Raw genomic sequence first — 27568 nt, forward strand, 5'->3', positions numbered from 1 at the left:
ACGAAAGCTTCTCCAATTTTACCCCATTTTTAAAAAAGAAATCAGAGTTTCTCAGGTGGCTAATTGTTCCAAATTTTCCAGGGTTTTCTGTATCCAGGTTTGTAGTTCTCTGATTTTTCCTGATTTTGTCCATTTCACAAGCTGATGACCCTGGCCAATTTTTTACAGATGCCAATTTCTGCAACACTGATCTATAGCACTTAAGCCATAACAATAAAAAAATATGCTTCAACTGCATTCAGATATTTATAGAGGAACTACCAAAGAAATTTTCATATATTAATTATTATCTATCTGGAAAAATATATATATAAAGACTAACTTTTAAGGCATATCTTAGAGGCATTAACTTTTAAGTTGCTGTTAATTACTGTTGCAGCGAACAATAAATAGAAGCCAGGAACACAAGGATATCCTGACACAGAAAATGATTCTGCCTCCCTCACATCAATAGAGCGGCAGGGTGGGGGGCCTTGAACATGCTTTGTCCAAAAAACATATAAATATTGACCGCATATCCTAGAGGTAACTTCGAAATTTTGTCAAGGTTTAATCTGCTGAGAAAATGACAGAACACCATTCCATCTCTGACCTCGGAACAATGCCAACAACCACTAATCAGGCCAGCCGTCAAACAATATTAATCAAAAACTCTTGCATACAACTCACATGTAATTAAAGAAATGCAGAATATAATAACAGCCCAGACAAAGAATTGGTTTCCTTTCTCAGCTCTGTTTCAAGGTTTCAGCAACCTATGAAGAAGGCTCATCTTTAGCTGCTTCTTCAAAGGTCTCCCCTTCAACAAGGTCAGGCACATCATCATCATCTTCCTCAACAGTGTGAGACTCTTGCCTTTGAAACTGTTGGGCAATCTTCTTCAAATTAATCAAATTATCAGGTCCTGCATTCATCCACAGTTGCACAGGCAATCAGCACGGCTGTGTTGCAGAACACTAAATCTATATCAAAGCACACTGGTCAATTGCACTAGATAGTAAGCTCCATTAAAAACGGTGATCCTTAACCAAAACGAATAGAAAAGTTCTTGCATACCAAGCTGATTGATGATTCCGGGAAGGAGATCTTGTAAATCTGATTTGAGACATACAAAGTAATAGTCGAGTTTAGATTTAACATTGTATAACATTAACGGTAATACCAAAAAAGTAAAGACTGGATAATCTAGATGTACCTAGTTTGTTCTAACGATTTTCTAACTAACATAATGAAGAGGCTAATCCTATCCTCCCCTCCACTTAAAAATATAGGCAGAGGAAAAAAGAAAATTTTAGGTAACTTACTTTTTGTCTGGGGAGATCCACTGACCACCCATGTATTGGCATTAATAGAGGCTTGAACTGGCCAAAACATAGAATACCAGCTGTTAATGAAAGACAGCCGTGCATTCTACATGATCATCACATAATTTATCAAGCAACAGTTCCAAGAGCATGCATGCAACCCAGTAAATACTAGCAGGTCCAGGATATAAAGTACATTTACCTTTTGGGTTTAAAAAATGAATGACCATCTCATCCTTGAAAATATTTACTTCTTCAATAGCAGGAATAGTATTCACTCCTAACCTCTTCAAGGTACTTTGGAGCCTTTTGTCATCTGTTGTTGTGGCTCTGTGAACTGCTTTCTTCTTTCTGCATATTTGAATGAAACAGAATTTACATAACTATTAAGCATTCTTGGCACAACCCTTGTCAAAAATACCTAGAACTGCCAACATTCAAAATGTTCAAACTCTAAAAGTCTTGAATTGCATGCACCATTACTATTAACAAGTTCAATCTTTAACCATTACAATATCTTGCATCAAAATAATCATGCATCTCAAAAGTAAACATCCAGGCGTTTGTTGTTTGTTTAAATTAAGCACCTGCGTACTGTACCCTTTCCACCAGTACGAACTGCACCAGCCATCTTCATAAGCTTATCCCGATCCATCTCTGATCATCATCAATTAGAGGTCAATATTGTCTGAACATACAAATTCAGGATCTTACAGAGTTAAATAGCAAGACAATAAATTTGCAAATTCCTCCTATTCCATAAACAGATTAAAAAATAGTCCAAGACATAGTATCATAGTACCATTTTACTAAATAACCCAAGACATATCATCCCATGGTACCATTGGCAATAGTACTTATAACACAGGATCTGTGTGATTTCCCCGTAGATATAAAGAGGACAATTAATAGCTGAACAACAGCCACAAGAATACAATGAAATTCTTGATTTTAAGGCACTTGAAACTCAATTGAAGGACCATTTTCAAATTGAGATATTTTTGGGTCCTACTGAAAAATCTCTTCAAGTGCTGAATTTCAAGTTACTGTGTTGACGGGGCTGAATGCACCGCTTAGTCTTAAGGTGATCTCTCTAGTATGAGGCCCCAACTAGGCTTCACACGGTTTGGGATGAGAGTCCCATCAGGTTTTTTGATCTGGCTGCCATCTTATGCTTTTACAAATGTTAAATTTTCGATGAATGATATATGAAAGGGAAACCTAAATTAAGTCCTTGATGGAATGCAAGTCAAATCAACTTCAATGAAAGTGCTTTAAATTAATCTGTACAAAGAATGCTACAGTATATTTATAATAAGCATATATCTCAAAGAAAGAGTGACAGCAATCTCTAATTAAGATACATGACAACTAAAAGTACACTAGCTATTAATTGTAAAACAGTTTACAATCAATAACCAGCATAAACATATGCAAAGATCAGCAAGAAATGCTTACAACTACCAAAATAGTTCATTAACTCACGAAAACCACTTAGGTTTGCTCTGATATAGGATCGGTGAGCGACTGAGCCATGAACTCCTGTGTGCCCTCATCGGTACTGCACCTCGGCTATAGGGGATGGGAGGCAACGAACAGAAGCAGATCCAATGGCGACGCAGCACCCACGCCCATCGCAGAGTGGGCCAGAGCACAACACCTCCAGCAATATGCAGCTGTACCGGGTTCCCTGAGTATCAAAAGCTGCGAGAGGATGAAAGGGAACATCAACAAAGACAGCGCTAGTTTTGCTGGCTAATATACTACTGGATCTGAGGCCTGGGACAACCTGTCCTCCTCGTACCTTTTCTACAAATCAGAGTCTGATATCGCTGTCCCTGTAAGGCATTTGCATGGCTCCTGGTTGATCCCTCTCATAATGGAAGGGTGTATTAACCTCAGATCTGCCATTGATCTAATAGATCTGGCACTCAACAGACAGAATAGGCCACACCAAGCCCAGATCTGAGGCCTGCTCACACAAAGTCTCCCTTCTGCCCTGGATCACAGCCCCAAAACGCAGTTCAGATCTGGGGGCATGTAACCGCCAAGATACCTCTCTGCCCTTAATCACAGGCCCAAAACGCAGTTCAGATCTGGGGGCATGTAGCCACCAAGATACCTCTCTGCCCTGAATCACAGGCCCAAAACGCAGGAGGAGGCCTGAAAGGCAAGCAGAACAGTGGTGATCTAGTGGTTTGGAACAGGACAACCTAGGCAATAGATCAAGGTCATTCTCAAACGGATTCATACCCTATAGAGACGGATCTCACACAGTTCTTTATCAAAACACCGGAAGGCAGGCATTATTGCTTGAGGCTTTGGAAGGGCTGTAGGATCCAGGATCTAAGATATAAAATACAGAACCTCCTTGGTATACCAGTACATGGGCAAAATCTGATCCACATGGGACACAGCTTACAGGATAACTACACCCTTCAGGATTACAATATAACTACAAACTCGACCATCATCATCAATCTCTGTCTGCGGGGTGGATGTTCTGGGACCAGCTCAAAGAACACAGGATCCTTCAAAGATGCAGTCAAAGGTAAAGGGAAAGTGCAGACCAAACCAACAACAACGCCTGAACTTCCCGGGCCCTACATTGTAGAACAAAAAACTGAGAATCCTGCTCTCACCATTGCAATGCCTGAGGTAAATGCTTTGTACTCAGATCTTTATTCCCACTCAGTTATCTGTAGATTTAATGGATTTTGGCCCAAATCTGATGTTCTGCACCACTGGATTCACACTACATGGACACCAAACTGCGAAATATACTTATGCCCCAAGGGTTTTTTTATAGTAAGATTTAATACAGAACAGGAAAAGGAATATATCCTCAACAAGGGACCATGGTTCTGGGGCAGCGCAGGGCTCTTCATGACCCCTTGGTTTCCAGATTTCGATGCCAACACAATGGTGGTATCAAAGATGCCAGTCTGGGTTAGGTTGCACAACCTTCCATTACACTTTTGGCACCACAAGGTATTAATTGCCATAGGGAACACCTTGGGAAAATTTCTAAAGACTGATGGAGACAGACTCACAAAGGGAATATTTACTTTTGCCAGAATTTGTGTTGAAGTAGATCTCAGCCAGGGACTACCAGAAAGTATAACACTGAATTTCAATAATACACAGTGGATACAACCCTTGGATTACGAAAATACAGCGTTCCAATGTCGTGGATGCCTACAAACAGGCCACCTCCTCAGTGCTTGTCCACAGGCAAGAAACACCCCCAAATGGAACAAGAAGCAACAGAGGAAGCCTAAAGGATGGCAACATACAGAGCCATTGGATGAAGAAGAAGACACAGCAGAGACTACAAAATATAAAGCAGAAATGGATGAACAAAAAGTCCAAAACAGCACACCAAAGAAAGAGGAAGCCCCCAGTAACCCTTTGCAGCAACAAGCTTCCCAGCCAATAGGAAAGGAAATATCTGGCAACAAGAGAACTCATGGATCAAAAGGATCTGAGTCGGACAAGGACTCTCCCATAACTATAACCAAAAATCAGCTATCCATTATAACTGCTACCCCTAACACTGGAGGATGGCAAAAGGTGGAGAAAAAGAAAGGGAGAAAATAATAGCATTTTTATTTTTATTTTTTATTATTTTTTTGGTTTCTGTGAAAACAGGAACAAATCATCTGCATATGCTCTTTAGCATCTACAAAATGTAATTTTGTCTTATGAATAAAATTACAACTTTTTCTATGGGAAAAAAAAGTTCATTAACTTGTCACAAATATGAAGCAATCATAGATTTAACGAACAGCAATAAAGAAAAGCTACAGCAGTCGATAACACATGATAAGAAAGTCCTTGACATGGCCCTTTGGGCTTCTAAATATTATAGTTGAACATTCAATGCCAAATAATAAAGTGTCTTCAAAACCCCAATAGTGGGAGTGCATAAAGCTCACAACAAATCCTCAAGGTGATTACAAGTTTTTCCCTTTCAAGAGCTCTCCAAAGTCCAAAATCTGAGATCCTTCCTCCTTACTAGAGGGTTATATTTATATAAAAGTGAGGTGACTCTTCATCTTCCATGACTTTTCACCTACCCTCATTTCTTATTTCTAATTCACATTATTCCCTAATTTTGTTTTACTTTTACATCATTACATCGAAATTTCACAATAACTTTTTGAATAAAAATTAAAATAAACATCTAACTTGAGCCTAACCCCAAAATTGATAAGGCTTGCACTTGGACTTGTAACTCTTGGGTCACATGAGTGTATGTACCAAGCTTTATAATCTGTTGCAATAGATAGAACTTTTCTCAAAATTAGGTCTTCACTTATGACTTTGTATTCACATGTATTTACTATTTGGTACTATTGTCTTCAAGTTAGTTTGGATCTGGTTAAATAACAAAGTGAGCATGCTATGCAGCTTAGTGGGCTCCGACAAATGTTGTGTCAATGCTTATTTAGTCGCCTTTATATCGTTTTCCGTGAATGCTAGCTGTCATGCAAGAATCCTTTGTATTTCACGTTCAATATCCTGCTCAGGTCCCACCTCTCCTTGGGCTCTGATGGAGACTAACCCATGAGCTTTTACTAGTCTCTCCATCATAATGTGATGTCATTGACAAGTATTCATAGTTCTTATCACATCCTTTTCGAGCTTTTCATGTGCTCAGATAGCAAATCTGATTGTAGCCTTATCTCTTTCCTTACTGAGCTCATCTTTTTTCGACAATACCTCTAGTGAATCAGGGTGTTCCATACCCTACGCATGCATTTGATGGATCGCCAACAAGGTGTCTTTGAGTTGCACACCTCTCCCATTAATTGCATTTTGAATTGAAATGAGTATAGCAGCCACCTTTTGGAGTTTCCCGAGTTCTTGGTACAATTGCTTCACAATGTCCTACAATGATTTATTTATCCCCAATGATGCAATCTGATAATCCTTATCATAAGAGCTTGAAGTCAATAATGCTTGGTTTTCTTTCTGCAGCCTTCTGATTTCTTGGTTGGCTTTCTTCAAACTCCTATCTTGCTCTTTTACCTTTTTCATCAAATGCTCAATATTCCTTTTTGTTGTTGAGGAAAAGGAAATCCTCACTGAGGCTATGGCAAAAAATTATCTAAAGTGTTGGATACTATATTTCTTTTTGACGTCACTGAGATGGACTTTGGCGGTTCTCGCACCAACCATTTCCTCCTCCCCTGGACAATCCGATTAGAGTCCCTGTCAAAGCAGAATTTTGCCAAATCCATAACCTATTTCTCGTCACTTAAAGTGGTTCCCATTTCACCAATTGGCAAATGACCTATTTCTCGTCACTTAAAGTGGTTCCCATTTCACCAATTGGCAAATGGCCTCTATTCAACGATGTGGAATCTAAGGTTGTCAAATCAATGTACATACTAGGCAAGCCATTATTGCCTGCATTTTGGGCTTCTTGTTCCCGTTGTTCTTTCAACCTTGCTTACTCTTGGGCTTGTTTTTCCAACCATTCTCTTTCAAGACATTCTTCTTCTTGCCTTTTATTTTCTTCTTCCTATTTTTGTTCCTCCTTTTGCAGTCTTTTTCTTTTTGCTTGTGCCCTTTTTTCTAACCCCTCCTTTTCTCTTCTCTTTCTCCTTCTTTAGCCTAAGATCTTCTTTTAATTTCTTCTCCTTTTCTTTCTTTGCAGGTTCCTTTTCCGATGCCCTTTTCTGTGTAGTTTTATTGTCTTCAACATTTTTTCCTTCGAAATACTCTCTTGTTGCAGAGGCAAGGTCATTAATTCTTTCCAAGGCTTCTATAGCTTTGTAACAGTTTTTAATTCTTTCTTCATCTTTAGTGATTTGCAAAGAGTAATCCCACTTGCACTTACATTTGGAACAATTTTTTGAGACTACACCCCTTGGTTCATACCTATGGAAGTCCATTTCTCCAAATTTCAAATGATCCAAGTCAGCAAATTTTGCTTGTGCTTCTTTACAATACTTTACACCATACATACCTACATAAAAGGGATATGTAGACCATGGTGCCTTAGTCTTAGCAGGCCACCGACACCTGTGGTCCCCTGATATGCAATTTCTTGTGAAATTATCTTGTCAGTTACAAACAATGGGAATTGGTGTGGTGGTTTCCACAAGCCAAATACTTTGATATATGTTGAATCTAGTGGGTTGAACTAGTTAGCAACTCCATGGATTGCTTCCTTAGCACAATCAGACATGCAGGGTGAATCGTGATCAAATAAGATATGGAAGACTGGTGAAATAAAGCCTTCAACTATCTTTATATATGATCTCATATATTGGCTCTCCCACAACTCCCTACAGTAAATATGCATGGGCTAAATGTCTCGACTTAGACTCCACCTCGACCCCATCATCTCAAACTCACATCTAGCACATATGCAATCAAGCAGGCAACTGTAAGAAGCCATGTAAAACCCGTGTTGCTCCCCTTCTATTGGAATGTGAGCATCTATCACATTGGCTTCGACAGATGCAACAATAATTTCAGCCCAATTAAAAATGACCCCATCATGAGTGCATGTGTACATGAGCGGGACCCAACTTTCCTCAAAGAATTCTATTGTTGCTTTGCATACAACCTACAACACATAGTTGCGAACATTTGATATGCTCTTCGAAGTGACTTTGTTTTATATCTCGTCTGGCTTGTGAACTTGTTGGGGTCTTGCTACCAACTTTTTAGGATGTCCTTGCTAATCAAATTAAACATGTTGTACCAAGCCACTGAGAATGCAATTTGATGTTTGGTAACTTGTAATACTCACTATATGGGGATACGTAAATGCAACAATTTCATTGCCATGACTATCTCTGATAGTCATATCCCTTGTATCAATACACTTGACTACCCATTCTATGGTCTCACCACATGGAAATACCACTAGATGTAAAGCCACTTTATGCAGCCATGACTTCTTGACATTTTCGTACACCCAAATGTCTTCCTCCTCATCCGAATATTCTTGCTTCGCGAACAAATGGTAGATTTTTTACCACTCCAGAGAAATTGACTTATCAATATAACACCTAGTATCAGCGTGTAGGTGGGCACTGATGTGATAGGACTTTCGTCAAATTCTTCCTCCATAAGGTCTTCTCTTGGGAGAAGCCATATCTTTAGACAATGATATGCTGAAATATTGCAAGCAGACCAAACTTGGAAGATCAAAGATATTCATTAGAATAAGTAACTTAGAAAGCTAAAGTAAATTGGGGCGCAGCACGAAGGAGCAATGCAGTCTAAACCCGAGAGATGCATGGTGGACTTGTGGTGCAAGGCAAAATATTAGGCTATCAAACAAGATTGCACCACGGCTAGGCAAAAGAGGTAATGCGCTCTTGTGGGGGTGGATCGTGACACAACTATGTGACGCATCGCATAACTTCATCACATGCTATGCAAAGGGATTGTGTCGTAGTGCAACCCTAAAACATTGATTGTTCAACAAATATGCAATGTAATGTGCAAAGAGGGGGCAATGTGTCGTAGTGCAACACTAAAACTTTGATTGTTCAACAAATCTGCAACGCAATGTGCAAAGAGGGGGCAACAATTCATATATCAAAGTGTGATGCACGCTACGCCAAGGAAGTAATGTAGTAATGTGATCTGTAATCATTGCGCAATGGGAAAGGGGAATAAGAAAACGACAAAGTGTTGGAGAAATAAGGGTTCGATAAGCAAAAGTCAAAAGGCGAAGGGTTGGATAAATGAACATTCGCGCCAAAATTTTAGGGTAACCCTTACAATCTGCTGACACAAACATATGCGAGAAGAGGATGCGCAAAAATTGACTTGAAACATGGTGTGGCAAGCACGAGTATTACAACTCCTGGCAACACAACACAAACTTGGGTGACAAAGATGTGTTACCAATCTTTGGCACAAGTATCCAAGGAAGACTTGCAACAATATGTCACAGTGAAAATGAAATAGAGCAAGGGAGGTATATATAACAATTTCATCATGGGAAGTGCATTAAATGTGCATTAATTGCATTCACACATTGCAAAGAGATTTGTGATGAAACTTAATGTCATAGATTGTTGTTGCATTGGTATGATGTTAATTTGCGATGCAATGACATTTCATGAATTTTCTTTATGACCTCCTTTGGTATTATAGTTCAAGGGTATGAAGATGGTCTTACGGTGTTGGTCAGATAGATGCCTTGGTGTTTTGGATGAGGGGACCCTAAATTTCCCTGTTGTTAAGAAAATTTAGGGTTAGTGTAGCTACTACAACACTATGTAAGATAAATTGTATGAAGAGCACACTATAATTACCCAAGGAATAAAAATTATCTTCGAGTGTTGAATTGCAAGTTACTACATAAGATAAATTGTATGAAGGGCACACTGTAATTACCAAAGTATATGATGATATATTTTGTAGCAAGGACAAAGAAACACATTTAGAAATTGACAAAAGAATAAAAACAAGTTAAATTTCTAAAGGAAGATTGATTTACATGGTTTTTACAACAATCTGTGTGACCAAATTTCAACAAATAAAAATCTATAATCACATCTTGTGTTGCTTTCAATTTCTTTGTATATTTAAGAATCAAAATAGAGAAGCCAATGGTGGTATAATACAAAACACCATATAATAATGGTTAGTTCTCATGAAGAGATCTCTCCAAGACATCTTTGAATGCACTAGTCGACACTAGATTTCACAACACAAAGGACAAAATGAAAGAGCTTAATTCCCTCACCCATAAGAAATATAATAGAGTTATTGTCACATCAAGTACACATCCCTACACTAGGACAAGAAGCCAATGTTTAGGGTAACGCCCTTGGATAATCTTAGGGATGATCAAATATCCCCAAAACAACCTAGGGACATTTTAGCTTATATTCCCCAAACAAGTGCCACTTTAGCATTAAAAACACCAAGGCAAAAACCTAAATTAAACAACTTGCTAACCAATTACCATTAACATACTAACCCTAAAACCAACCGCTATCAGTGGAATTCTAGTCCAATGCTAAAGTTGGTGGCATGTCAAGCCACCAAGGTTCAATTTCACACGAATAAGAAGTTGGCAACAAGAGAAAGTCTTGGGTGGTTTTCACTAAAAATAACCCTTTGTCATCACAGCTTAGCCAAACAAAAGTGCTCTCATCAATGATTCACCTTGAGGGTTATTTTTCCCACGCAAGCACTAACCCTTAGACCAACCACTATCAATGGAATTATGGTTCAACACTAAAGTTGGTGGCATGTCAAGCCACCCACCAAGGTTCAATTTCACACGAATAAGAAGTTGGAAATAGGAAAAAGTCCTTGGTGACTTTAATTGAAAAGAACACTTGTCATCACAACTTAGCCGAACAAAAGTGCTTGCACCAATGAATCACCTTGAGGGTTATTTTTCCCATGTAAGCAAGCTAGAAATAAGAGTTCGGCAATATATATATATCTATATATATATATATATATATATATATATATATATATATAAAGTCAGAAGGCTAAGTGTGGATAAACGAAAAGTTGCGCCAAAATTTTAGGGTGACATTTACAATCTACTAACACAAACAAATGGGAGAAGAGGATGCACAAAAACTGACCTAAAATGTGGCATCATGAAGCGCACGCATTACAACTCCAACCAGTGCGGCACAAACTTGAGCGAAAAGGATGCGTTACCTATCAACGCAACACAAGTATCCAAGGAAGACGTGCCACAATATATCACAATGAAAATGGAATAGAGGGAATATATATATATATATATATATATATATAGATAACAATTTCATCATGGGAAGTGCATTAAATGCGCATTAATTGCATTCACAAATCGCAAAGAGATTTGTGATGAGGCATAGTATATTTTGGTTGCATTGGTATGATGTTGATTTGCGATTGATGAAAGGTTACAAGCACCTTTCATTAAATTTAATGAATTTTCTAAGTTATGACCTCCTTATGTATTATAGTTCAAGGGTATGAAGATGGTCTTAGGGTCTTGGTCACATAGATGCCTTAGTGTTTTGGATGAGGGGACCCTAAATTTGCCTCATGTCAGGAAAATTTAGGGTTGTAGCCACTACAACACTATGTAAGATAACATATATAAAGAGCACATTGTAATTACCAAAGGAAAAAAAAATCTTAAAGTGTTGAATTGAAGTTACTACATAAGATAAATTGTATGAGGAGCGCACTATAATTACCATATATATGATGATATATCTTGTACCAAGAATAGAGAAACACATTTAGAAATTGACAAAAGAACAGAAACAATTTAAATTTCTAAAGGAAGATTGATTTACATGGTTTTTACAACAATCAATATGATCAAATTTCAACAAATAAAAATCCTTGTTGCACAGGTTCACAGACCCGAGGGGGGTTCTCAAACCCGTCTCGGGTTCTCGTCCCCAAGTACTTGGTTCTCTGAGTAAGCATCAGGTTCTTTGCAACTAAAATTTGGGTTCTTTTGTCTAATTGGGTGCGCTAAACAACAACAATCGGTGCGTGGAACCCCAAAATTGGGAACATTGGGGTCAAGTTTTTTTACTATTTTTGTTGTAATTATTTTCAAGCTCAGCCTTTTTATTTCCCTTTCTGCAGTTTCGACCTAGAGATGGCCACTGTAGATTCATTATTTAGGTTGAATATCATTACTATTGTAGCTATGTTAAGGTCATTATTATTGTAGTTGGAAAGCATGTTGACTGAAGATCTAAGTGATGTTGATGACATGGCTTGAAAAATTCATTGTTCACTATTTTGAAATTTCCTAGTTCATGTTTGGAGATGCCTTGAGGCAAATTTTGAATTTAGTATGACAATGGACATATATCATGATTCTTATTGATATGTAAACTCCAATTTGCACTTGATATCAAACTAGAAATTTTGAAAATTCAATATGAATGTTCAATAATGTGCATGTTTAAACCTTTAAAGTTTAAATCATAAATATTTTATTTTTCTTGTTTAAACTTGGAAAATATACAAATTCATATATATTATAGTTTATAAAATAATATATATATATATATATATATATATATATACCCCTAATGAACCCACACACCTTGTTTCAAAAAGTGACGTACCCATCCTCGTCCCCGTTCTTGAACCCACGTTTCCTAGCAACATAGTAAAAATCTATATCACTTCCCGTGTTCCTTTCAATTTCATTGTATATTTAAGAATCAAAATAGAAAAGCCAGTGATGGTATATTACAAAACACCATGCAATGATGGTTAGTTCTCATGAAGAGATCTCTCCAAGACATATTTCAATGCACTAGTTGGCACTAAATTTCACAACACAAAGGACAAAATGAAAGAGCTTAATTCCCTCACCCATAAGAAAGATAATAAATTTATTGTCACATCAAGGACACATCCCTACACTAGGACAAGTTGCCAATGTTTAGGGGAACACCCTTGGATGATCCAAGGGACAATCAAGTATCCCCAAATCAGCGTAGGGACATTTTACGATATATTCCCCAAACAAGTGCCACTTTAGCATTAAAAACACCATAGAAAAAACCTAAATTGAGCAACTTGCTAACCAAATACCATTAACATACTAACCTTAAAACCAACCCCTATCAATGGAATTTTGGTTCAAAACTGAAGTTGGTGGCATGTCAAGCCACCCACCAAGGTTCAATTTCACACGAATAAGAAGTTGGGAACAAGAGAAAGTTTTGGGTGACTTTAATTGAAAAGAACCCTTGCCATCACAGCTTAGCCAAACAAAAGTGCTTGTATCAACGATTCACCCTGAGGGTTACTATTCCCACACAAGCAAGCTACTTGTGGTGACCAACTTCTTCAAGATAGTTGTAATGCTTCTATTAAGTTTAGGGGAAGCAATTTCAATAGAAAAACTAACCTACTAACCTAAAACCCATCAATAACTCATGTCAAGCCACCCACCACAGTTCAATTTCACACGAGTAATCAATTGGGAACCCGAGAAAGTATTGGGTGACTTTAACTAGAAAGAACCCTTCTCATCACAACTTAACCAAACAAAAGTGCATGCATTAATGGCTCAACCTAAGGGTAATTTTTCACATGCAAGCAGGCCACTTCTAGTGCCCAACTTCTTCAAGATTGTTGTAATGCTTATATTAAGATTAGGGGAAGCACTTTCAATAAGATATATTAATTAAAAAGTAAAATGAGTAGAAAAGCAAATGAAATAAAACCTAACCTACTAACTTAACTCATCAGCAACTCACTAGAATTTTAGATCTTTCCCTATTTACATCAACTATGGATGATTTTCCCAACACAAAATTAGAACAAAAAAATCAAGGGCAACCAAGGGTGGTATTTTAAGTACTATAAACCACTAATTCTTTTAGGAGTGCTTCCAAAAGCTTGCCCCAAGAGACTAAACCACATAACATGGATGTCCTTCTACTTCAATGCCAATATTTCCTTCTATAATGCCAATTGCACTTGGGGAATGTGCCCAACCTTGTCCCTTTTGAACGTGTGATTTAGTGGGGCACATCAAAAGCATCAATAGGATCCTAGTAGATATCTCAACATTTTGTCAAACTCAACAGTGAAGCAAGTCGCCATTAGCAGAAAATAGTATTTTCAACTAATTTGGACCTCGAAGTGGGTAACATTAAAGATTCAAGTAGTATAAATATTCAAGTTGAAGCTTCGCAAGTATTCAACTAGAAGTGACACAGATTTGAGTAGATTTTGAGATAAACACATTTGCCAACTTCAATTCTAATTTAACCTTTATGGCAAAAATCCCTACTTCTATGAATAAAATAATGATCACTTCTATGAATGGATATGTACTCTTTATGTCTATCCTTTTAATGATTTCTACACGCAAAATTACCAACATCTTATGACCAAATCAAGCGAGGGCATACGAATGTACACTGGGGAAAAAAGGCCAAAATGAAAACACTTCACATCATTGCTGAAAATAATACAATTTCTTGTGCGAATATGAACTTCATGGAACCCCAAACTTTAGAGTCCTCTCAAATGAAGGAAAATTGTACCACCTCCTCAATCTACAAGGGCCTTCTAGCATAACGATGACAACTTCAAGACCTGCAAATTTGATTGAAATCTATAAGGTGCAACATAAGGAGATATTGTCAAACTCAGCCAAGATTCGTGAATCTGACCAAGTCTACTGAGTCATCAATACACCATGTATTTGCTTGAGACTAACTTGGCAGACTTCACACTCAACCCAAATTGGCAGGCCAGTCAGGACCAGTTAGGTGCCAAACTGAGCGATTTTTTACCAAACCAACTAGTTTGACACCTAATTGGTCCTAATCAGTCGATTCTAACCAAACTGGTCAGTGCGATCCGATCACAGTTGGGCAACTTTATGGAGCCACAAATGGTAGTTTAGGGTGGTTTTATCCAAACCATGGGTTATTTTCCCTCCAAATTTGCTCCCCTAAAATTATAAAAGCAAGCCCAAGCTCTCCTTTTCCTCACACATTTGATTTCTAGTGTTTGCAAGAGTTTGGGAGCTTGGAGGGCACTGCAACAGCCTTGAGTTTTGGAGCAACAACAGCGAGTTTGGAGGTTCTTTGTCATCTTGGAGGAGCTTTCTAGTGGAGTTGGCATCTTTGGGAGGAGGTTTCATCAACTAGTTTTCATTTCCAACCTTCCTAGTATGATTTTTCCCTTAAAAATTTCCATATTTCATTGTTGTCACTATTTTTTATTCATTTCCCCTTTCAAGTTTCAAGTTTCAAGTTTCAAGTTAAAAAGCATCAAGGAAGAAGGATAGTAGTTGATCATAGGTTTTGCATTTTCCCATTTTATTTGCAGATCTCGTTCCTTCAAAATCTCAAATTTCATCCATTATGGCCCCAAAAGCCATGGGTTCACTATGATGTTGTTGGCAAAATGTTGTGAAAATATTGCAAGCACCCAATGGGAGGAGGGGGTATTTATAGGTTGAAACAACACTTGGCTAGTATAAGAGGCCAAGTAACCCCTTGTGATGTTGATGATAAAGTGATAGGGCCTATTAGGAAAGAACACCTTGAACATTTTGGGAAGAATCAGGAGGCAAAGGCAAGGGAAAAGGCTATACAAAATGAAATTGCAAGGAAGAAGGAACTTGCAAAAGCTACGAAAAGGAGAGAAGCAAATGGGTATGATGATTTTGACCTTGAAGACTCCTCCACCAATCAACATGACCCCTCACATTATGTTCCTCCCTCTCTTGGATCTCACTCTCAACCTCAAGGCCAAGCCAAATGTAAAAAAAGTATTAAAAATAAGAGTTATTTCACACCTTCCTCCACCTCTACCTCTACTATTGTTAGTGCCATTGCCTCCCAACCAAGTCTAAGTCAACCTACCCTAGATGCTCATGGGAAAAAGCAATGCAGAGATGTTGCTTTTGAATTCATTGCCAAATGGTGGTATGATGCAGATATATCTTTAATGTTGCTCACTCACCTTACTATCAAGCTATGTGGGATGTTGTTATTGCTACAGGAAAGGGCTTCAAAGGCCCTACTATGCATGACTTGAGGGGAACTCTTTTGCAAAGAGAGATTGAATCCATTGGAGATTACTTGAATGAATTTAAAGAGCCATGGACCAAAACAGCTTGTTCCATCATGTCAGATGAATGTACTAATGGAAAAAACCGCACTATCATAAAATTCCTTGTCTCTTGCCCTTAAGGAACCATGTTTTTGACATCGGTTGATGTATCTAATAGGGTGAAAGATGCCAACCTAGTATTTGAGCTTTTGGATGAGATTGTTACAATAGTGGGGAAACAGAATGTTGTGCAAGTCATCACTAACAATGCCTCAAACTATGTCCTTGTTGGAAAGATGTTAAAGGCCAAATATAGGACCATATTTTGGACCCCATGTGTTGTACATTACATAGACCTCATGCTTGAGGACATAGGAAAAGTGGGGAGGGTGAAGAACATTGTAGAGCATGCCAAGAGTATCATAAAATAAATCTACAACCACTCATGGCTATTGAGCCTAATGAAGAAAAACATTGGGGGCAAAGAGCTTGATAGGCTCGCCATCACGAGATTTGCAACTCACTTCCTCACATTGCAATCTCTCACTTCCCAACAACAAAACTTGCAAAAAATGTTTTCCAGTGATTACTAGAATTCACCTTGGTGGGCTTGCAGAGCAAATGGAAAATACACCAAAAGGAAAGTTTTTTACAACACTTTTTAGAAAAAAAGCAGCAGAGGTTGTGAAAATTGGTGAGCCCCTTGTTAAGGTGTTATGGTTGGTGGATGGGGAAAAATTGGCCATGGGCTACATCTATGAGGCTATGGATCAGGCAAAGGAGCAGATACGGGCAACCTACAAGGACAAAGTAGGTAAATATGGGCCTATTTGGGAGATCACTAATAATAGATGGAACAATCAACTCCATCATCCTATACATGCAACTGGGTATTTCTTGAACCCAAAGTATCATTATAAGGTTAAGCTAGGAGAAGATTATACTGGGGAGGTCAAAGATGGGTTGTACAAGTGCTTGGAGCGCATGTTACTCGATGAGTAGCAGCAACTGGAAATACATCAACAACTCACTTCTTTCTCTACGGCCACAAGCACATTTGGCAAAACGTTGGCAAAGATTGCAAAAGATGTTGATCAACCAGGTAAGTTATTCCAATTTATTTGTTTTTTTTGTAAAGTTCAATTGTTGAAAATTAAAGTTGTAAACCTATAATTTGTATTTTGTAAATTGTTCAAACTTACCGTATAAATTATTGAATAATGAACTAACTCTAGTATATGTCTTTGTAGCACATTGGTGGGAGTCATTTGGAAGCCAATGCCCTCAACTGCAAAAGTTTGCAGTTAGAGTTCTCAACCAAACTTGCAGTGCTTCTAGGTATGTTTTTGAACGGATTCACACAAAGAAGAGAAATTGGTTGGAACAAAAACGATTGAATGATCTTGTCTTTGTGCAGTACAACCTTCGACTAAGGCACAACTAGTTGTTGAACAAAAGACCTTACACAAATCCCATTGTGTTGGATGATATTGATCCAACTTCGGAATGGGTGGAGGAGACCCATCCCACTAAGTTTGATGTTGATTTTAATATTGACATGGTGTTAAGGGGTGTCGATTCCAATGCAGATCAAGTAGAACCAAAAACTGGAGGAAGCAAACCACCAAGGGCGAGACCAAGCATGGCACATGGTATTGGTGAGGAGAGCATGTAATCATTCAACTTGGCCAACTAGTGCTTCTAGTTTTGCTAGGCCTAGTACTGTTATTGAGGTTGGAAAGGAGTGTGAGGAGTCCTCAAACTCTAACCCATATGATGTTTATGTACCTCCCGCTAATGAGCCCATGTCTAGTAGTGGTGATGAGTTTGATGAGTGATCATGTTGATCAATGATTTGTAATTTTGTACTTTGTAGTAAGCTAGTGGCCTAGTAGCTAGAGTTTTAGCATTGTTTTTGGACTCTAGAGGCCATTTAGAGCCTCATTAGTTATATATTTTGTTGATGATATCACTTATATGTATTGTACTTGGTGCCATTTTGATATATGCACCCTTACATGGTATATAAATGAGAAGAATTTCCATATTTTGTCTCTAATGTTTTGGAATCATGGTTTGTAATCTTAAAAATAAGTTTTTCATTAAAAAATAAATATTTTATGTACTTTTTTCAATTCCAGTTTGATCCAGTTCCAGTTTGAATCAAGGTTAGATAGGTGGCTGGTTCGATGCCTGGTTCCGGTTTCTAAAACTATGGGTGATACATAGGGACTTCCTTGGGCGAAGGACATGGAAGGGCCATGAAAGGATAGCTCAACATTACAGCCTCCACACACCCCCCCCTGGAAACAAGTATTCAAAGTTTTATGAATTAGACAAGGATTGTGGCATGAGGAAGAAAGAAGACCAAAGAAGTTACTTTCGTAATTATCTCTTGTTTTCGCATCCCGAGCAATGGTGATATCACAATGCTATAGGTGGTAATTTTTGCATGGGATTTAATTTCAATATCTCTCTATTTTTGGAACATAAGTCAACTAGGGATGGACAAGGGATTCAAGGCAATTGACACAACCAACACTAAGAGAGAAAGGGATAATTCAATAGGGTGTTGTCAGACACAAGCATACGAAATTTAACTTACAGAAATGGAGGATAAAAAGGGAAGAAGAAAAACATTGTGAGAAAAGCAAAAAGCTAGTAAAGGAAGACAAAAGAATGGAAATTGTGTTGCTCAGTAGGAAGGTTGACCAGCTAATTGCACAATACATTGACAAGCATCTTATCTACCCATCGCCAAAAACTACAAGAGATTAGAGCATAAATATACATACTTCAGCTTTGGGTGTAGAATTTTCATGCCATGCAGCAAGGAGGTGGGCAAGACTATGGAATTCTGATGTCTTCAGCCAACTCAGCACAATCTGCACCAATTGGACTTCCTAATCTTAATCGAGTAGCATAAACAATGAATTTGATTATAATAGATGGCTAGGAGCATAGTCTATATTTAAATTCTATTTAATGCCAGCAAAGTTTTGTAATTTTTTTGGCATTTCTTTAAACAATATCAGTGTAGGCATTACTAGAGCATAGTAATAGCGCAGAGGTAAAATCAATCTGGATAGAATAGCATAGCAAGATACCTTACAATCTACTGATATTAGTTGTGTCTAATCTACATGGGCAAAATCCAAAACAAAATAAGACAAGTAAAATGATTTTGGATCATGATAGGTCGAATGACTGTAGATACACCATTTCAGTCACATCTCCAATAGTGGAGACAAGTTATGCAAATTCAAATGCCCATGGTCTTGGGGAACATACAAGGCAATTTATAACATGATTAACAAAGCAATATCCATCATTTGTCACAAAGATCCATCTTTAAAATTCTTTAAAACCATTAAAAGTTGATAGAGAAGATAAGATAAGATACAATAATTTTACTGATGCCCAACAACTGACCACAATAGTAGGTCATTGGGGACTCCTAAGTACAATAGTGTCGATCACTACTTTAAAAGAAATAATAAAGAAAGAAAAAACAAGATGTCAAAAGTGAAATACAGTAAAACACTACTCTAAGTTAAGATAACCCAAGCACCAACTTTAAGCTAAGATAAACTGGACACCAATAGCAAAAAACAGATTTTTGAAAAATGGACCCACCAACTAAACTTCAAATGAAGCAAGCATGACAAAATCTGCTTGCATTCACTCCCACATCCGAGGACTAGTGGATGAAACTCTATATAGAATGTCATCTAGTAGATGTAGTAGAAGATGATCTAGATTGTGTATTGTACTACTGCCTATATGGGATTTCTCGTTGTTGAGCCCTGGATGATTTTATCTAACTGTTGGAATGGATTTTAAATTAGCAACAATGTTGAGGTCTTGGGGAAGGGGAATTATATCCCCACGCCTACATTTATCTAGAGTCGTGAGCCATACTTGTTTACTTGCCTCTTGGTACCCCAAGTAGAATGCAACACCACAAAGAAGGGACTAATCAATCGACTAGGGATTTGTCTATGGACTGGCCTAAGAATCCAAAACAAAAGTCTTGAGGGCCTCTTGCATGTATAGAGAGAGGTATTGATGGTTAGAAAACCCAACTTTGGAAGATCTATTACTCCCTAAACAAATAGTGGAACCACCCCTAGTCAACATTAGTACAATGTAGAGGAATCTAATTACATGGCTAAGGATAATGGGGCAAATCTTTGTTAATCTAACAACTTGCTATGTATTTAAGTTCTAATAAAAGGAAAAATCTCACCTTCAAGAGAGTACAACAAACTTGTCTTTGTGGATAGCAGTCTTTGCCTTCAAAGAGGGAAGGCTCCAAAGCATTTACATGGCCTTGCAACACAACGAGATGTAGACAACACGGATGCTTCACATATTGATGATTGAGGTACTTTATAAATCCACTAACAAGCTTAGCCAATGTGACATGAGCTGGCATTAGATTGGAAGGCAATAACAATGATGATGCAACAAAACCTAATGAAGTTCAACCTTTTTTGGATATTAGCATTGTACAGAAGTATTGTAATTTATAATTTTTATATTTATACATGCTTCATGTTAAATTTATAAACCATGGTATTCAGATCTCAACTTAAAAACAAACCCTGATTCTAGGAAATTAAAGCCTTAACCTTCGGCCAAAATTAATTATTACACTAACTTGTCAAAGTGCAATAGCTCAAGTGATAGCTAGCGACTTTAATCCCCCCTCCACCCATGTTCTATTCTCCAGAGACATGTTAACCTGTGTGTCAAAAATTTGAACAAGATGAAAATATTGACAAGTAATTTCTATAAGCCCAACAGGGCAGGAAAATTTAAATGTCTTGATTTGAGGTGAATAGTGGCAACCATTGTGATTCAATCTTGGGTCTTGCCGAGAACAGTCCTATGAAGCTACCAATTCACCAATTACCGTGAAAAAAATAACTTAAACACAAATTTACTATACATTCTACCGAAATTTACCAAAAGCTAAGACAGTAAACACACTCAAAAAGTATGAGTTTCGAATCTGCAACTCCATTTATTCATGTACAGGAAAAACAATCACTACCTCTCAATTAGTAAGAGCCACCCTCTACGTCCTTTACAGACTAGTAGAATGTCTAGTACATTGAAACTAGACACATGCACAATGGTGCATATTATACCAAATCAAACCCTACTTAACTAGTGTACCTCTTGCATGGATAGAAGAACCAATAAGAAGTGTGACTCAATTGGAGAATACGCTAGGCATGCAAACCTGATATCTCCTTGAGATTTTCACCTACTCCAACTACCTTCTTGCCACCACTACCTAGGAATCAGCACTCTCTTAAGTAACTGTGCATGCCAAAATAAAACTGAACTGCTAAAACGGCAAATAGCATCCAATTGGAACTGGAACTGGATCTGGAAATAGCATCTAACTGAAGATGAACAAAAACACTAGTTCTAAATCTGGAACTTGCTTTTCTCCGACTAGAAGAGCAACTGATGAAGGTAACCTGCTAAATGTAGACTACCTTCGTCCATATTTGTGCTTATTACAATAATAACAACAAGCTACTCATCTTTGACAAAGATTAAAACTGTATATAAGAAAAAATAGGTGCATACAACAATGTCTCAATGTAGATTTCTCAAATTCCAGTACTAGTTTTATAGCGGAGTAGAACTAAAACTCAATCTTGGATAGATTACCCTAGGGACTCATTGTTACAAGTATAACTACTCAAGTCCCTTAGAAGGGACTGCGTGCTGTCATTTGTATAACGTGGTTGTTGGGAATGTGATCCTTAGGGATTATGTAAATTTGGAATATTCACTTGTGTGGAAGATAAAAGGCCACAAGTGCCTGTGAAGAGTTATGAGAAGTCCAAGATACCTCTTGGAATATGAAACTAAGGGTCATAATCTGATGTAGTAATGTGTAAACCAAGGGTCATAATCTGATGTAGTAATTTGTAACATATGAATGATAATGTAACACACATTATCTATCTCTTATCTTTCATTTACGTTAGTTTAACAGTGGTATCAAAAATTGGTTTAGGTGTTGGGTTTTTCTGCCCATGTAACTCCTTTCTACCATCCCTATTTGTCAGGACTGTGACTCACATGTGCTCTGAAGAACACCAAAAGCCATAGTCATTTCATCTGTCTCCTATTTGGCTATAATGCCACACTCATTCTTTGAGCATTTCATGTCCTGTCCTAACATGGTTGTCCACTACCACTTTTAATGTCATTGTCACTTCTGACTCCCTCATCAAACCTTCAATCCAATGAAGCTCCCATTGCGACTGGAATTGAATTACCTCTATGTGGCTTGAGAATTACCTTGGCCCTCTCTGGTGTGGCTATTGGATACGAGCCCAAGTCTCCATAGGCAAAATGTGGAATTCTCACCACTAAACTCACTCACTGTCTTCCACACCTCCACTTGGGAGCTCTCTCATCCTAAAGACCTGTGCAACATTAGAATTGTCCCTCAACTCAAAGAATCCATGAAATCATTCAATGATATATTGATACCCATATTATTATTATTGGAATCAAATGCCCGCTACTTCAATGGGTGCTAGTATTGCACATCAAGGTGGTATCTGAGAATGCCTTGTTCATGCAATACGAGAATTAACAATTTTTGCTTGACAAAGCCAATGAAGATGGCACCACTTGCATCTAGAAGACCTCCAGTGGAAAAATACAGAAGAAACTATTGAGACATAGCACCAAGCATCTTTCCTCGTCTTCAACATGGCAATGTCCATCTTTGGAGACAATAATAGTTCCAAAACTATATTGTAAGGCATTATTGAAAGAGTTAATCTACACCAAATTTTATGCGAAGAGTACTGACATGGCCGGAACTCGTTGAGTTATCTCTTGAAGAAAACCATTTTTTAGTACCTAAAACAATAATAAACCCAAAAACAAGGAAGGGAATTGTAACTACGGCATTGGAAGTTGACCATTTGATTTCCTTGAAGATTCTAAAGGTTGTTGGCATTTGGATCTTCGACATACAAACTAAAAATCTTCCCTAAAGTTTCTCAAGGCCATTGGCAATTATTTTCGTCTTAGCGAGCATTTTTTGTTTAGTGTTTCACTTTCACCTTCAAATCTATGTTGTAATATCCTTATTGGTAAGCGATTTGTTGTTTCCCATTACAAGTACAACTCTTGGGAGCTACCCGATTAAGATTTTTCCAATTCATTCAAAGGGAATTCCACTATGAATGGAGTGAATTGCTCCCACTAAAAGAGAAGACAACTTCCAAGAAAAATTGACCAACTTTTAATCAAAAGGTTGCAGACTCTTGGTTGAATGTCCACCCTGGTCCACATTGTTCATTTTGTTATGTGTATTTGGAATTCCAATTGACCAACAAAGGCTCAGGTCCCTTCAATTTGCATGACAAGAATGAAATCAACAATGGAGAAAGCATGTTCTATTTATTTCCCATTTTCTAGATTTTAGTGGTTTTTGTAAAAGGACGAGCTCAATTAAATGCCCTGATTGAAACTTGATAGTGTGAAAGCAACACTGTCATGAATTGATATCTAATCCTAAAGCTCTTGGCCTCACTAAGAATAATTTAATAAAGATATTTGCAATAGTATTTCTAGAAGGATACAGGTTCCTTGCTATCCATTTATGGTGGAGTTGTGAGCAGCACTTGTGAGATTCACTTTATTTGCAAATTGAGAGGAATTCTTCATTGTTTTGTTTGTAGCACACTACTCATTCTGTAGTTATAGCTATCTAGCATTGGAGCTATCTGTCATTTTGTATGTTTACAGGTGCATTTCTGGTTGAAGTCGACACCCTCCATTCGTTGAGTTTGAACTGTTGAGAAAACGGCCAAAATTGCTGAGTTATTAGAGTTACTAAAATCTCTAATGTTTTCTACTATTGACAACATGGTCAAAATTGGTAAATCCGTTATCACTAGTGTTCAAATCTCTTTATAAGATGCATAGGACAAATCAAGTTTCTCCAACTCGGATCACAACTTCAACAAGATAATTTACAACAAAGGAAACAACATTTTGAACTAGTTCTTGTTCAGCACAATTCTTTGTTTGAGATTGATTCATCAACGGCCAATTGTTGATTTAGATTAGTGATGCTTCTTCAGCAGCAATTTCAAGTGAAAATGGAAAAGTTCCTCTTGCACTTCTGAACCTATCTTTTACATTCGCATTAGATTCTAAAATGCCCACATTGCCATTGAGTTGGCCATGTGAAAGATCAATTTTTTGTTCTTCACCCTTGTTGAGCATTATGGAAAGCACAATCATCATTCAAAAAGATGTTCCATTCACAAGTTATGTCACAGGGTTCGCCAAACCCAAACCTTGAGGTTTGGAATTCAACAAACCACAAATAAATCCATTAAGTTTGTTTAAATTTGTCGAGATTCGGTTTAATCACGTGCACCCCACAACATGCATTTTGATAGTAAAAATGCGGTCAAAACTAGTTAATATTGTTTGTTCGCAGTGCTAGTGAGTTTCATCAAGATCTCGTTATTAGACCTGTGATTCCTAGGAGAATTCCATGTGGAGTTTTATAAGAGGAAGTCTGTGAATTTCATTGTTTCGTGCACTAATGAAAAATATTGAAAACCCTCAATGAACAAGTTCGCACAAATCAATTTGAGTTATGGGCCAAGTTACATGCGAGTTACAATCTATGTTATAGGTTACGATTACAAATTCAAGTTACGGGTAAAATCACATGTGAGTTACGAATTTGTGTTACAGGTTACAGTTCTAAAATCTAACATATTGATTTATAATATATATTACAAATTAAAAAATTTCATATATAGAAGGTTTGTCCCTCTGCGTTTAACGAGGTTTCATTTTCATTGTGATCCCACAACCTAGCGTGTTGCAGTGCTAAGAAAGAGTGTTCTTATAAGTTTGAGTGAACATAGCCCCTCATCCTTGTGTTGAGCAAGTGGAGTGAAAGGTCGTATATGACTTATGAAGCCCCTCCAAAGTCCAAGTGGAATGTGTGTTTGAACGACACGAGGGTGTACCTCTTTCACCACATTTTAGGTAGCAAGTGGCACAACCTTTGGTTTATTCTATGGCTAACATGGCTTACATTGCTATGTATATATATATATATATATATATATATATATATTTGTAAAAACATTATAAATCTAATTTATATTTATAAAAAATTATCAATTTATTAATCTAATATATAATTTATATATAATTATGAATATTTTTATATATTTCGAGAATTTAAAATATGTATATGGACAAATTTAATGGCAAACTTTATCCAAACCTCATTGTCGAATTCGAATTTGAATCAAACTTTATTGTTGTCAAAATCGAACTCAAACCATGTGACATTGGTCACAAGGACCCCGCAAGAAAAAAGATTCACCTTGGATGGATCACTTCTTAACAATGGTCTTCAACCTCCAAGAAGATATATCGGTCATATCAATGAATTTGTCCTCAAGTATTGATAAATCTTACAGTGGAGAGAATTCCCCTTCTAGCCTTGTATCTGACAACGAGGGAATGGATAGTTAGTTACTAGTTCCATAACATGCAAGCCTAAGCCATGGCCAACAACTAGAGCCTAGAGCCAAAGTAAGACAAAGACAAACTTGTGTTCCATGAGCATAATTTGGTTTTTGGTATTCCTTAAACCACCACTCAATAGAAGCCTTGTTGTTTTGCTAAATTACAATTTGTAGTCATCTTTAAACCACCATCTCAATATTTTGTGGTTATCTTTTAACCATCATTAGGGAGTACTTCCATTTTGCAAAAGACATCAACTTCTAGACAAATTTGGAATTTTTCCAAGAACTACTTAAACCATCACCAATAGAAGACTTTGACTTCTGCTACTGTTTTGGTTTATGGTCTTCTTTAAACCACCACAAATAGAAGATTTGACACCTCCTCAAATTAAAGAGGGGAATGTTGGAAACATATTCCTCAAGGATTATGTAAATTTGGAATAGTCACTTGTGTGGAAAACAAAAAACCACAAGTGAATGTGAAGAGTCATGAGAAGTCCATCTTGGAATATGAAACCAAGGGTCATAATCTAATGTTTTATTGTGTATTTTATAAATGATAATGTAGCACATGCCTTATCTATCTCTTGACATCTATCTCTTGTCTTCCCTTTACATGACTATAACATTGGTGAACCTTGCAACTTGCATTAATTTTGTTAATACAAACTAAATGCAAACAAGAACAAAACATAAAATAAAAGGCAAATAGAATGGAAACAATAACTAATATAGAGCCAAAGGGGTCATGGTTTTTTAGGGAACATAGTGGCATATTAATCCAACAACCAAGGTTTAGTTCCCCGGAGACCCAACTAAGAAATTGGAGCCAGGTGCATGTCCTTGTCAGGGGAATATCGCACAGTTGGGGCAGCTTAGCGAAAGGCGAGTGCTAGTGATCAGTGGTTTGCCCTTCAATAGCTGTCTGTCCCATGGAAATCGCCTGTGGTGCTTGAAATATCCAACTCAATTGCAATGCCGGTTTGCATGTTAACCAATCCATAGTTCAAACTTCAGTGAAAAGGGAAAAGCTGCAACAGAGATCATCCAGCTCAATAGCATCAACACCTTGTCTCTATTACAAATGTAAATTAAAAAAAGAGGGCCCGCATAAGCAATCAACTATGTCAACGGTTTTGAGGCCATGTTCCCCATGCAGGGCTAAGCTTGGGTACCAGTCGGTACGGTCATTGGTTCTCATAGCTTGGTCCAAAACAATTTCAAACTAGTGGATTGAGAATCCTTTCATTATGATTAACTCCGATTCTTTAAGTATCTTGCATCAAAGTAAGACTTGATGAAATCAACAGGATTCTTGCTTTCTCCAAATTAAATTAACGCTTAATACCGTGTCTTGGGAGTTCTGCAGTGGTCCACACCACAGAACAGGCAATGATAACGTAACCCTTATACAGGCATGAGGGATTGATCCTACACTATATGTCCTATCGATGTTTTCTTCGCTTTGTCTGGTAGATCTGATAGACTGATGACAGTCCCCATGATATCACAGCGTTTCATTTCCCACCCAAAAAGAAGTTATTGGGGAGGAAAGAAAAGAAGAAGAACTGGTCCTGACATTGATATGTAACAAATAGCCTGCCACCAAACACATTTATTCTCCACTGGATTTGAGTTTTAAAAAAATTATAGCCATGATATCACAGCGTTTCATTTCCCACCCAAAAAGAAGTTATTGGGGAGGAAAGAAAAGAAGAAGAACTGGTCCTGACATTGATATGTAACAAATAGCCTGCCACCAAACACATTTATTCTCCACTGGATTTGAGTTTTAAAAAAATTATAGCCACTCTCAGTTGCGAATGTGATGAGGAAAAAACATATACAAACAAAGAAGAATCATACAAATGAGCCATTCACATATCTGCATCCAGTGAAAGTGACAAACAAGAAGATCTCAGTGAAACCCTGAGAACCTTGAGAAAAAAGGAAGCGGATCCAAAAAGAACTCTACTCACTTTGTGATGGGGATGGACGAATCCGATCTTCCTCTGCTGCGACACCCTTCAAACTGCGTGGGAGCTCAATAAAAACCCACTGCTTGGGTCGTTTTTCTTCCTTAAAACCCTACCTAAATCTTTACCGTCCGTTTCCATTCGAACCCTAACTTCGGAGCACTATATACAAGAACAA

The 27568-nt window shown here is 37.5% G+C and overlaps 1 protein-coding gene across 3 annotated transcripts; it reads right to left on the minus strand.

Moving 5' to 3' along the window:
• Positions 1-258: 258 nt before the first annotated feature.
• LOC149227957 (nascent polypeptide-associated complex subunit beta-like) lies at positions 259-27568 on the minus strand. Of its 3 annotated transcripts, XM_089378003.1 has the most exons (7): positions 27394-27568; positions 18653-18742; positions 1892-1961; positions 1507-1655; positions 1305-1361; positions 1057-1095; positions 259-904 (listed from the first exon to the last, which is right to left on the minus strand). In XM_089378003.1, the coding sequence occupies exons 3-7, from the start codon at positions 1957-1959 to the stop codon at positions 756-758; spliced, it is 462 nt and encodes a 153-aa protein (XP_089234129.1). In that variant the 5' UTR covers positions 1960-1961; positions 18653-18742; positions 27394-27568; the 3' UTR covers positions 259-755. The 3 variants fall into 3 exon arrangements, with proteins under 3 accessions (XP_089234129.1, XP_089234130.1, XP_089234128.1); XM_089378004.1 differs by lacking the exon at positions 18653-18742 and having other exon boundaries at positions 1892-1992; XM_089378002.1 differs by lacking the exon at positions 18653-18742 and having other exon boundaries at positions 27394-27563.

This window comes from Pinus tabuliformis, chromosome J, assembly GCF_031772625.1.
Source record: "Pinus tabuliformis cultivar Carrire ecotype Pingquan chromosome J, CPIR1, whole genome shotgun sequence".
Taxonomy (NCBI): Eukaryota; Viridiplantae; Streptophyta; class Pinopsida; order Pinales; family Pinaceae; genus Pinus; species Pinus tabuliformis.

Bases quoted from the DNA above. Each gene is read 5' to 3' on its own strand.
- LOC149227957 (XM_089378004.1), bottom strand. From the start codon at position 1,959: ATGGATCGGGATAAGCTTATGAAGATGGCTGGTGCAGTTCGTACTGGT. The intron at 1,362-1,506 runs GTAAATGTACTT...TGTTTTGGCCAG, and splicing joins TCATTTTTTAAACCCAAAAG to TTCAAGCCTCTATTAATGCC. The intron at 905-1,056 runs GTATGCAAGAAC...GGATGAATGCAG, and splicing joins CGGAATCATCAATCAGCTTG to GACCTGATAATTTGATTAAT.